Source organism: Schistocerca cancellata, chromosome 4, assembly GCF_023864275.1.
Source record: "Schistocerca cancellata isolate TAMUIC-IGC-003103 chromosome 4, iqSchCanc2.1, whole genome shotgun sequence".
In the NCBI taxonomy this organism is placed as follows: Eukaryota; Metazoa; Arthropoda; class Insecta; order Orthoptera; family Acrididae; genus Schistocerca; species Schistocerca cancellata.
This window is the reverse complement of record NC_064629.1, coordinates 460,599,027-460,611,231: the sequence shown is the minus strand read 5'-3', so window position 1 is coordinate 460,611,231 and position 12,205 is coordinate 460,599,027. Positions and strand designations below refer to the sequence as shown.

Here is a 12,205-nt window from a genome sequence, read left to right as displayed (position 1 = left end):
CCACTCTTTCTCCTCTATCAGATGTTACACACAGAACCACAAGCAGTTGCGAAAGAACAATTAACATGTTGTGTCTTGATGTTACTGCCTAGATGCCATCAACGTTAAATTCAGTTCGACCATTCAATGCAAGTTTGTTAAATCATATGATTTTATTTTTCTAGAATTTTGCACGCTATCGCTGGACGAGGAGTTGCTCCCAGATTCTATTGTTAATTGAAATGTTGAAATTCGAAGGCTACACATCTCATTGGTACACGGAAAAGTAAACTAATAAAGCATGACTTTAAAACTAAATTCCATGAAGTGTTACAGTATCTCTGTAAGATTATCGTAAAGTCTTAAGTACTGTAGACGTGACGTTATGTCAAAAAATAAAGAAATTGTAATACATAAATTGGACAGAGACTGTAGTGTAGCATGTTCTTCGGTGACTGCTGTCTTGAAGTGTGCCGTCTTTGCTGCGACAATGTTTGGTCTAATAGAGGTTTAAGTGAGACTAGCCACCCTGCCCATTTGTAGTGCGAGTCTGCCAACAGCGCCGGTCTTGTTGATATTGTGGAGCCTCACAGCCATGTGTCTGTTTGCACTGAAGCATCCATTTACTCCGCAATGTAAGTTGGAAGAGCTATTGCATGTGTATAATACCGAGAGCTTTAAAGTCTAATACAGTTTAGGTTTGTTTTTAATTGTCTGAATTTGGGAACGTCAATGTGTTTGCGTGTCTTCCACGTCGTTGCTAGTGTCTGATTCTAGATGCTTCAAGATCCAGTAGTAATTAAACTAGTTACCTTATAAAGGGTAAGATTTCGTGGTAGAGGAACGCATTTCGATCAAATTTTGAGCTTTTAGTGACATCATTCTGTTTTATTCATGACGACTTCATCACTGTTTGCAAACTTTCGTTGCAACGGATTGAGGTGTCCGGTCAATGATGTATAGGGAAGCAGGGAGATAAGGCTACGTAAGTAGTAACTGAACGCACTCGCCGTGTTGCAGACTGTAGTGCACTATTCCGTAGCTGTCAAATAGATTTACTTCAGAAACTTCATCACTTGAAGCTAAACGTTTCTAAATAAAGTATCATACCATTTTAACATCATGGCTATGTCGGCTCAGGAGTTTCACTCCATTTGCGTAAATAATTCCACAATATACGAGTAGACGTTTTGGGTCGCTTTATCTGTTCGGTACAAATGTGGTAATATATTCTAAACTCGGTAAGAGTTGGGTGCTAGAACCTCCCAGCGTAGTTCAGAGATGGGTGACCATTCAATATAACACGCTTCGTCAGTTAGATGGTGGCCACCTTGTGTATCAATGCCGTTTGTCTCTTCCCTTGTTAGAGACAAATTGGTTCACGGGAGAACAATTTCTAGTAAGCCTCCATGTAAGCTCTAAGCTAATTTTCAACTTAGCAGTATTTTCGGGAAATTCTTTAGGAACCAATGTATTGATTAAAGTGTGGAGGAACTGAAATAAACAAATTTTCCATGGCCGCTGGAGGCTTCTGATTCAAACTGGCTGAAAAATTTCCCACGCGAGAGTAAAAAAAAATGCAGACAATTTTCAATAGCATTTCCATCCTCCCGAAGCAACGAAACTTTGTGATAAACATTTGTAGCTATGTCACCACCTCAAACATTAAAAGTGAAGTAAGGTGGGCGTATCAAACACGTAATTAAGAATGTCCACCACCCCTTTCCCCTCGTTCTGTTACATATTGCACGCGACCCAGGTATGTTGTCTTCCGGCTTAGCTACTGGCATAGCTACAAAAAATTTGTCACAAGTTCTCAGTACTACCGGTTGGGTTAAGACTCCCTATGCAGCTAAGAGAAATGTTACGTTCTAATAACTGGGTTCGTAAACAGTCGATGTCATTGCTGCCGTACATGTACTAAAGTTGCTCGAGCTCATTCACCTATTCGTCTTGCAAGGGGTAAGCTTAATAAAATCAGCATGTTCATTGTAGCATGTATTACGGCAGTTTAATAACAGCGAACTGTTTCCATAAATTTATTCCTTGGTGCTGCGCCCGAGACAGTAAGTGGCCGTCAGGCTAAAAGCTAGAAACGAATGGCTGCTCGCGAATGGTGCAAACGAGTCCAGACTGCCACCTCAGTGCTTCGTAATTTCTCAGACGGCTGTTGCTCATTAATCGATTACCTTCCCGTCCTGCAGGTCCGTGATCATTTTTGACAGTTAAGCTTCTTCGCAGCTTAAAACTGTGCGGCGGGTGCCACAATCGGCTAGGAATGGTAAATCTACATGGGATTACGGAGAGCGTATAGCGTAGACACGTTGCACGCCAAGTCACGCAGCCTCGTGCGGCAGCTGCTTCGATAAAGCAGCTCCATGTTGCTGGCTTCATATTTACTCGCTTCTGTAAGCAGTTGACCAGATAGCAGCTTTGTCAGAACTGTGATGGGGTGGGAAATAGCCACTGAAGATGGCTATTTCGGAAACGGAACGAAGACATTACGCTACCACTGTTTCAAAATAGTAGTGGGAATCAACCTCTTCCTACTTCACTCGTTAAATCCCACAGCGGAAACTTCCGTGGGTTCCGACCAAGTCAAGATGACCGTGGTTACGGTCATAACACTAGTCGTTAATTTCCACGCGCTGTACGGTAGAAAAAATTACGCACAGAGGAGGAATAAATTAAAATAGTTAAAGATAAGCGCGTTGTCAGATGGAACAGTTTAAAACATGTACTAGAGGTGTTTCAGCATGTGATTTCTGAACTTCGTCTTCGGATTTAGCGTCTCAGAAGGCTGTTATCTTTATCTGCCTGCACTAAAAGATACGTCATAAACGTATAGTTCCACAGTTAATGAAGTGTCTTCACCGCGTACATTTCTATAAATTTATAACGACAGGTTACCTCGTTATTTAATTTAGATACGTAATCGGCAGTTAAGATGTTTTCCTTTCAGAAATTTAACGACTAAAATTATCTGAAATAGAAAATCAAAACGTGCCTGTCTTCGAAGAGCAAATATAAAGTTGTGGTGGAAGTTTTTCCTTTACGAATAGTTAAAAATTGAAAATACTTGATCGTCTGCTTTGAGAGAAATTCAGATTGTCCTCAGAAATCATGTATTTTGAAATAAAGGCTAGGGCAAATTAATGAACGCTCGAGCACAGTATCAGGGCTTTAAGTTTATGAAAATATGCTAGGTCAGTTTGGCAATGTAAGAGTGCGTCCGTCTGTCACACATGTACAACTTCTCGCTTTTGCGGCCACAAGTAGCCCGTAAAACCCCATGGAAAAAGTTGCTGACCGCCGCCCCATCTCTGCTAAAATGCGCAATAACATCCCAATTTAAGATTATCTCCAAGCAGTCTCTGAAAGATTGGGAGTTAAATTTGCTCGTTATTATAGGAAACACGATGAGACATGATCGTCACCACCAACACTCGGATATTTTAGTTTTTGCATATCCACTGTTGTTGGAATGAGATTCCGTCACGCCACATTGGTAGCACATTCCAGCCGTCTTCTAATTTAGGTAGAATTAACGAGGCTTCGCGGCTTAAATCTTCATTGTACAGCTTCGTACGTCATGAGAAACAAGTCCCAATGTGAGAACAAAGCATGACTTAATTTTTATCATGTTGAGGTCACTGCTAGTGATTGATTAAAACCAACCTCGGCTGTATTAATCCTCATTCGATAAAACAAGTTTAATTTCTTGGAGTACATCCAGGTTGCCAAATTGGGCTGAAGTGACGTCGATGGGATCTGCAACATTACATACCAGACCATCTAGTTCCTGACGTCAGCACAGCTTGGCGACCTGTAGATAATAAAAGAAACGAAACGGGTCGTAACAGATGTGTAAAACCGCAGCTCAGGTTTTCCATTAATCAATACGTTGATGAAGCATGTCACTTTCTTTAGTAGCCTGTCACACAGGTCTGGTAGACAATGTGTCCTAGGAGAAAGGGTCAATATTGAGATGACGAAGTGATTTGAAGAAATTGCAGTTAAAATAAAACTTCAGAGGTAGATCATAGCTACCGGCACAAATCGCTTATACTGAACAGGTATTAACAGCCCTTAAGGTGTGCATTATGCAGCTTGTTTCCCAGGTTTTTGCTTCAAATGATCGTAATGTCATTCATTCCTCCTGCGCCACCCTGCACAAGGTTGCATTAATAAACCTTATGAAAGGGTTCGGACCCTTAACCTTAGAGCGTAAAGGTTAGTTCTTGACTTTCTGCGTCTGAAATGACTATGTTCTCCTAATTTCCAGTTTTCTTTCCCATGTTAGCTAAAATTTCTTCAGAGGGGTGAGAAGCTAGTTCCTCGCAGTTAGTGTGTGTAAACAGCTTACTGACCGCACAGGAAACTCACTCGCTAGTTCAGGTAAGCGGCAAGCATAAACAGGATGTATATGCCGCGGACGAGGCACAAATGACATTTTGAAACGAAATACAAAATGATTGCGCATACTGTGCTTCTTTGACACAAGGGGGAAAGATACGAAACGAGATTAAGTAAAAGGTGTATGGAAGGATAATGTAGATAGTTCCTCTAGCCTAAGAGGAACTAAAATTTATTACTGTGGTAAATCCTGTAAATACTCCTTGCGTCTGAATAGGGGCGCCGTCTTAATTTGTAGATGGGAGACTTAGTATAGTGCTGCGACAGTTGAAGTATGAAAACAGGTGGCAGCTCAGCTAGAAGAAACGGCATGGTTGAGGACGGAGGGTGCCTCAGCACGACAGCCGTTGAAGCGGCGGACAGTAGGGTTTACATTGTTTCCACAAGACCATTGCAGATTCTCCTCGATTCTTGAAACTTGCAGTGCCATGTCTCGGAAGTGACACTATGCTTATGTTCTAGGCGTCCTGGACCTGATAAGGTTAGACGAGATGAAGCCCTGGAAAACTGTGGTGGTACAGCTGGCTGCTGAGCTCCTCGGCACGTTCCTGCTGGTGGTCGTCGGGTGTGGCTCGACTACAACGGCGTGGTCGGAAGGCTACCAGCCGACGACTGTTCAGGTGGCCCTGACATTTGGACTTACTGTCGCATGCATCGTGCAGGTAGGTATCGCAATAATAGTCGCATTCTAGAGAGCAAGAAATGGTCACTCGTTAAGCTTGCCAGTAGCGGGGGAAATAATAGTAAAAGTGTAGTGAGCTGCGTATCGCAAATGGAATTCAGGTAGATTAAACTGCTACTGACTAGAAAGTACCTGGTCATGGCGTGTTGGGGCCGCTCTTTCAGCGGCGTACATAGATAGTAGGGGCGCAAAGTGCAGTTAGAAAACGGTGTGTGCTGGCTGTCTGCTTTCTTAGTGTCTCGTTCGTGGAAAACGTCAGACAAGATGTGGAAGCTCTCAGGCCATGTAACGGCTGTAGGCAGTAAAACATTCGCTCCATATTACGGTGGCCAGCCTTTTCAGCTATGTCAGTATTACTAAGTTAGAGGCAAAGACGTTGTGATCCGTATTATGCGTATGATGTCCACGGCATTGACAATGGTCTTAAACTGGTTATAAGATACGGGACAAGATAGGATTTGCAGTGACTTAACAATTAGAATGTGAAAATAAACCCCCAGTGAATCTCATTGCTTAAATGTTATGAAGGTTGTGTATGGCGGTAGCAACTAGAGGTGCTCGCCTGTGCACAGTATTGAACTGTTCAGTCACTAGGAAACGAAAATTTGATGTGATAATTGTCAGCATCTTAACTCATCAGGCTCACTCGTATTGACCTTCCTTAAGGGGCTCCGGAACGCCCTATACTTGCAATGTTAAAATAACGCTTATAAATTACATCTTTCCTCACAAAGTATTTGAGGTAGGAACTGGAACTTTTTACAGATTATTTATTGGAATATGGGCTACAACTTAACACAGGGATTTTACAAAATTTTAGTTCAGTTATTAAATACAATTTTTTCAATTGTAATGAAAATTCACATTTTTTGCAATTTTTTATTTATATATTAAAAAATAGTTTTTTGGAAAAAGGCTGTGTTAAATTATGCAGAAGGTAGTGTCAAACATTTACTGAAAGTTTGAAACAAATGTTTGGAAGATCCTTAGAAAACATGTAATTAGTATGAGAAAATAAGTTTCGGGAATCGAGCGACAAAGATTGGATTAACTTTTTAGTGCATTCCAGGTCCATAGGAAGGATTATCTTCATCCTCTGCAAACTCCTCCTCCAGCTTCCTCTTGTTCCTGCTCCTGTTTACTCTTGCTTGTATTTACTCTTTACAGCCCTGTCTACAGCCCGAAGGCGTTCCTTGTCTAAAGCAAGCATCGCTCGTACTATGTTAGAACCTATCTTCATTCCCAAATTTCTAAATACCTTGCACATTACAATGTTGCCATCATTGAAAGTCGCAACAGCATCATACACACGAAAGTGAAGTTCCTATTCCAACAAATAGTCTTCCGGATTCTGGACCATATAACACTATTTACACTTTCATTGGGGTTTTGAGTTTTTCCGTGAATACTTTTTCAACAGTTCAGGTGCTGCTAAGTCTCTGAAAATAGGTTAGCCATAACACATACTTTATCTCACATAACTGAAATGTACCTGATGAACACGGACGTTAATAACACCATTTGACAGCAGTTTAACAGCGCCACAGTGGGTCACGCCCATGTAGAACACATTTCAAAAAAATTTAAAAATAGTTGTAGTCTTCGGAAATGAATAAATTATATATCTATTAAAAGGTAAGTCTGCAGATTCAGAAAACGCAAAAAAGTAAAAATTGAACTTTTCATGATTTTGAGCCTTTCCGGAGCCCCTTAATGCAGTTCTGTGAGAATAGCTTAACGGCTGGTTTGTAACTCATTCCCCTTGCTGTCACGCGAGCATTTCACACATCCGCTGCAGGAATGGCTAGAAAGGTGCCATTGAGTGTATGAATAAAAGTGGAGAGTAGAAATAATGGTCAGTGCCACTCGAACAAATACGTTCAACGTGCCAATGCTACAAATTCTCCTAAAGAGCACGCGGCAATTGGCTACTAACAACGCTATTAGCACAAATAGCGCGATGACAGGTTTCAAACCGACCGATTCAACAATCGGTTGCTTAAATTTGTATGAAATTCGTTGTTCGGAAACTAAAATTACTAAACAGATGAGCAGTCGCAATATCAATTTGCGGCAAAACAGCGGAACAGTTTTTGTCGGAAGTACCATTAATACTGAGGCACAGATTTCATTTGTGATCAAGCTGGTAGAGAAACAAAGGATTAGGTTCTTGACTGGTAGAAAAGCAGTCAACGAAAGAGACTTCACACGATTCAAATTCTTAACACCAGAGGTAAGCACGTCTTGGTACGAAGACGATGCACTTCTTCCTAAGGCAGTTTTCGAAAAAATTCTGTATGGTTTGGCACCTGGGATGTCCAATAAGAGTGAAGAGGCATTGTAAGGATATGACTAACTTACTCGTATCCATTTCCACTCGACTTAAACTCGGGGTAGTTGCACAGAAATATTTGTATGTGAAAGTATATGAATGTGATCGACCAAAATGTTTGCTTTCAGACGCTGGGCTACGTAAGTGGCGCTCACGTGAACCCGGCAGTGACGGTGGGCCTGGTGGTGGGCGGCTTCCTGGGCCCGCTGAAGGCTCTGCTCTACGTGATGGCGCAGTGCGTGGGCGCCACCGCTGGCTCATTCGTGCTCCAGGTACTCGTAGCTGCGCCTGTTGAAGTGGTTATTTCGTTCTAACAATTGTTAGTTAAATGGTAAAGACATGGTTTGAAAGCTACGCAGTAGACGATTCAGTAAACAGATGTCTCAGATTTTGACGAGTTATAATCTGACAATAACTGTACATGGCAACTAATTGCCAAAGAATGACGCCTTAAAGCAGCAAATAGTACAGAACGCAGAGTTGTGTAGCAACTGTATGTCAGAGCAGCGACTAAGGCTTTCAAATCTTCGTAGTCGAAGAACTGAAAGTCATATTAGTGAAGAGGGACTACAAACTTTGTCCAGCTGTGTTAATTGTAGTAAATTTGTTCGCTCTTTCCACAAAATGATTTAAAATGTAGTACCAGTGAGATGGAGGGTACCTTGGCAGCCTTATGTTGTGGTTGTTGCAGGCCCTGACACCCAACGAGACGGTCGCAACACTGGGCGTTAATGCCTTGAATCGGCACGTGACGCCAACGCAGGGCTGCTTCGTGGAGATGGTCATATCATTCGTGCTCGTGATGACCGTGTACAGCGCTGCCACAGGCGCGGCGGCAGCGGCAGGCCCCTTCACTGTCGGCATGTCTATCACAGCCTGCCACTTGTTCGCGGTAAGTTTCCCAGGGGCCCCAAGGGCCCTGATCATGGGTGCTCTGAGGTTTAATTTCAATGACTGATAACGTCCGCACAGCAGCTACAGACTTGAGACCCAGGCTAATACAGCCGCAGACTTGGTTGTGGAGGTGCCCGAATTAAGCGACCTAGGTGCAGAATCGGCAGCGTACAAGTCGGCACACCAATTTCATTATTAACTTGGTAAATACATTGATACGTCCCTAAATATTAAATTTCGTTTTTACCAACGCATCTAGTTCAGGAAATTAACAATTAACGTATTGCATCAGTTAGGTTTTAAGGAAGGATTATGATAGTTTCATAGGCGACACAAACAGCGCCAACAGTGTTAAAGGTCCCTCGTAACGATATGTGGTTACACAGGGTATGATAGCAGGGTGGGTAATACCACGGCCACCGTGTGAGTTGCGCATAAAAACCAACGGCAATGTGATTGCACGAGTTCGGCATTAAATAGTTAAGGCACTGTCAGGTAGGCCGATCCACCACGGCACCGGTTGATGTAAGAGCAGAATTTGAACGGCACATATTCCGCAATTCTGCGTAGTGGCGTGTCTTCGAAGATGGAAAAATAGGCTTCGTATGTTCGATGCTGCCAAGAAAGGCTAGACAAAACGTTTGCCTTGCTGGAAGGTCAACATGAAGCAGCTCCTGAACCTGGTTAATTTTGGAGAGCAATGCTCGAAGTTTCCGCAGAACTTTCTGCAATCCTCACAACTCTAAAGTTCACTTAAATCGCCGTCCACTGCATGTTCGCACTCCCTCCTGTAATGCTGTGGCAACATGTGCTGAAGTCGGACCAATTGCTCTCTTCCTTCAAAAAACCTGTCTTAACGAAATTACGCTTTTCTCCAGACCCTTCACACTGGGCCAGCGTCCAACTTTTTTCCTATTATAAAGTGTCATGAACTTTACAAGATCGGAGACACTGTTCTTGCAAAACATTCACCACCAGCGCGCCATCCCGCATGGACAGTCATACCGAGCGTCTGACAGCTGTGTACCCCGTGTCTTCTGTTTAACAAATTCTGCGTCGTACAGCGCCATGTAGTGAAGAAAGTTCCATAGTGCCTCTACCCCACCTTGGTTAATAATCCGTCCTAATTTGACGTCATGAGTAATTACTTTTTCAGCGTTTTGAAACTGGATCTTCGGTTATCACCTTCAAATTTCGAATTGCATAATGACACAGCTTCGCAGCTAGTTCGAGAAAGTCAGAGTAATCTACCTTTCGGTTTTAGGCCAGAACTGCCCATAACTAAAGCTGTAGACATGGTTATTCTTAAGCATGTGAAGTGCCTGTTCGGTATGCGGACGGTACTCAAAACTTCTGGGGTGAGTAGTTCTCACGGCGGGGTTAGAACGTGGTCACTTCGGTACACTCCCATCCGGTAAATGTCAATATACGGCACTCCTTTGCACGATACATTTAAGATCTTCGAAGTGAATACCCAAGCCTCATAGCTACCCAACAGCGAAGGCAAGCTAAGTGGAGAATTAGGGTCGTTCAAAGGAGTGGGAGCGGACCGAAGCGACTTCCGGCAGTTTCTGGCCAGTCCACAAAACTTTCTTTTCTCTGGCCTCGACAAGTTTTTCCTTAGCTTGGTTTCTTACCAGGAAATCTGTAATGCGACGCGGTAACACAATTTTATCATATTGCTGATCGAGCCCTTCAGATCTGAATTCAGTGTTGGACAAACAATTCCTCCTGTGTTAAATTTCATTAAAAATACAGCAGCGAAGTTCATGCATACCACAGCCTGAACTGTTCACCACCCAACACGACCGTTAAAAATTCACCATGCATTTGTACAAATTTTGTCCAATTGATCCTAGGTATCTGAACAAGCTTGGAATAACACGGGGTCCTTCCTGACAGGAATTCAAAGATGTTAGTGTGTGGGTACCCTGTAATGCATATGGACAATGTGTGGCGTTGGGTGAAAAACTTCGGAAATTCCGCATAGCTGCCGGCAGACATTGATTAGATGGGGATTGAAGACGTACTGGTAATGATAAAAAGGAAATACGCTTTAGTTAATGATAAACAGCGACGCTTCTGTAACCACAGTTCAGAGCCTTAGGGAGCCAATGACGCACGCCCCCAAACGTCGTTCTTCGCATCAAGCGATCGTAAAATGAAACTGGTCAGTGGTGAATCTTGCACACTACAGCCCATTTGACTGTTAGGTCTTAAGAAAGCAACATACGCTGTTAAAGATCAAATGACTTGCGTGAACGTAACAGCTGAAACACAAGAAAAAGCAAGGCTTGGTTCAGTAATGTCGCAGGTAGGCACGAATGGATCGGCGACAGTGCAAAAAGGGAGGTGTGTAGAGGACAGTTAAAGCTATAATCTAATTCCGCTGTTGTCTCAATCACTAAACTTGATACAGGGCACTACTTCTTGGTCTACCCTCGTATAAAAGTAATCGGTGACCTAAGTATTTAAACTGTGCAAATGGATTTAAATTTGGAATGTGGACTAACGCCCTATGGAAAACTTATGGCTCGACCTTGTCAAGACATAAGGTGACTTTGTCATCAGTGAGTGGTAAAGAGATCTTCACACACCAGAAGCACTGCTACAATGAAAGTGAATCATTTAGGCTAAGTATATGCCCGACTAAAGGTGAAGGTATCGTCCCAAACTCAATAACACGGAGTTACGATGTGTGTTCGGCTTCATAACTTGGGTCTCGGGAAGATAAAACAACTTCACGATGTAGTTGAATTTCTAGTTTCGTAGAAAACTACCCATAAATTGACAATGATAGAAAATTCACTTCGTAGATCAGTAGAGCAAACCCTGATGGTAGCTGAAAAAGCAGCCACAGGACCCACCTGTCAATGACAAAGGACAGCCTAAAATTCAATAAGCTTTACATCACTATTCAAATGTAACGCGGAAATATGAGGTATCGTGCAAGACTAAATGACCTCCATTTTTCGCAGATGCAGTATACTGGTGCTGGTATGAATCCGGCTCGCTCTTTCGGACCTGCTTTCGTTACTGAATCTTGGACAAACCATTGGGTATGTATCAAATGAAGTGTGAAATGCATTATGAGAGTGAGTTATCAACAAAGCTTTGCTTAGTATTGGTTCGGCCGTCTTTTGCAGGTGTACTGGGTGGGACCGTGCGTAGGCGGTGTTGCTGCGGGTATCGTCTACCAATACTTCAGACCAGAAGAGCCTGTGGATGCATCAGAGAGTAGGGCTTCTCCAGGTCAAGCTTCTGGCATGGTCTCAGGTGTAGCGGAACGGAATGTATAAGCACGAAACAAATGTAACGCTCTTGACAACATGGAATTGTCCAATTTCTGCCTGAACTGTGGACGAGTGTGTAAACCTAATTAAGCCTGATGTTAAGAGAATGCATACTAGAACTCGCCTGTTTCACTAGGCGTGGCAAGGACATATAATGGATGTAAAATTTTATTAATGTGAAACATTTACAATTTACTGAGATTTTATGCTCCAGTGTATTTTTAAATGTTGTCCACGTTCAATAAATTCAGCATGTCGAAAAACTAGTATCTGCTGACTAGTGCAATTAGATACTCTTAAAGCTAGAATAGGCACAAGAAAAATCTCACCCGACCCTTCGAAGTCACAGTACTTGGGCACAACACCCCCCCCCCTTTCCGTGTTCATATAACATAAGTGAATATTCTCAACGTGCAGTTATGTTTCAGGTACATACCGTTCTTCAGCTGGACTGCTTAACAATTCTTTTCCAGAGGGCGCTACTGCAGTAAAAATTTTCTGCGTCCTTGGAATAAGACAAATTTAAATCATTTGCGTGTCACTAGTTCAATAATTTCCGTGGTTCTCCGCCCTTGCTAATATAGGTTGACAGATCATTTCCGCTTCAGT

General features: G+C 42.6%; 1 protein-coding gene across 1 annotated transcript; it reads left to right on the top strand.

Moving 5' to 3' along the window:
- The first annotated feature begins 533 nt into the window (after positions 1-533).
- Positions 534-11,854, top strand: LOC126183862 (aquaporin AQPAe.a-like). Its single transcript, XM_049926155.1, has 6 exons — positions 534-614; positions 4,858-5,057; positions 7,538-7,681; positions 8,101-8,301; positions 11,282-11,362; positions 11,450-11,854. Exons 1-6 carry the CDS (start codon positions 575-577, stop codon positions 11,600-11,602), a joined length of 819 nt encoding a protein of 272 aa, XP_049782112.1. The 5' UTR covers positions 534-574; the 3' UTR covers positions 11,603-11,854.
- Positions 11,855-12,205: the final 351 nt, after the last annotated feature.

Bases quoted from the DNA above. Each gene is read 5' to 3' on its own strand.
- LOC126183862 (XM_049926155.1), top strand. From the start codon at position 575: ATGTGTCTGTTTGCACTGAAGCATCCATTTACTCCGCAAT. The intron at 7,682-8,100 runs GTACTCGTAGCT...TGGTTGTTGCAG, and splicing joins CTGGCTCATTCGTGCTCCAG to GCCCTGACACCCAACGAGAC. The intron at 8,302-11,281 runs GTAAGTTTCCCA...CATTTTTCGCAG, and splicing joins CAGCCTGCCACTTGTTCGCG to ATGCAGTATACTGGTGCTGG.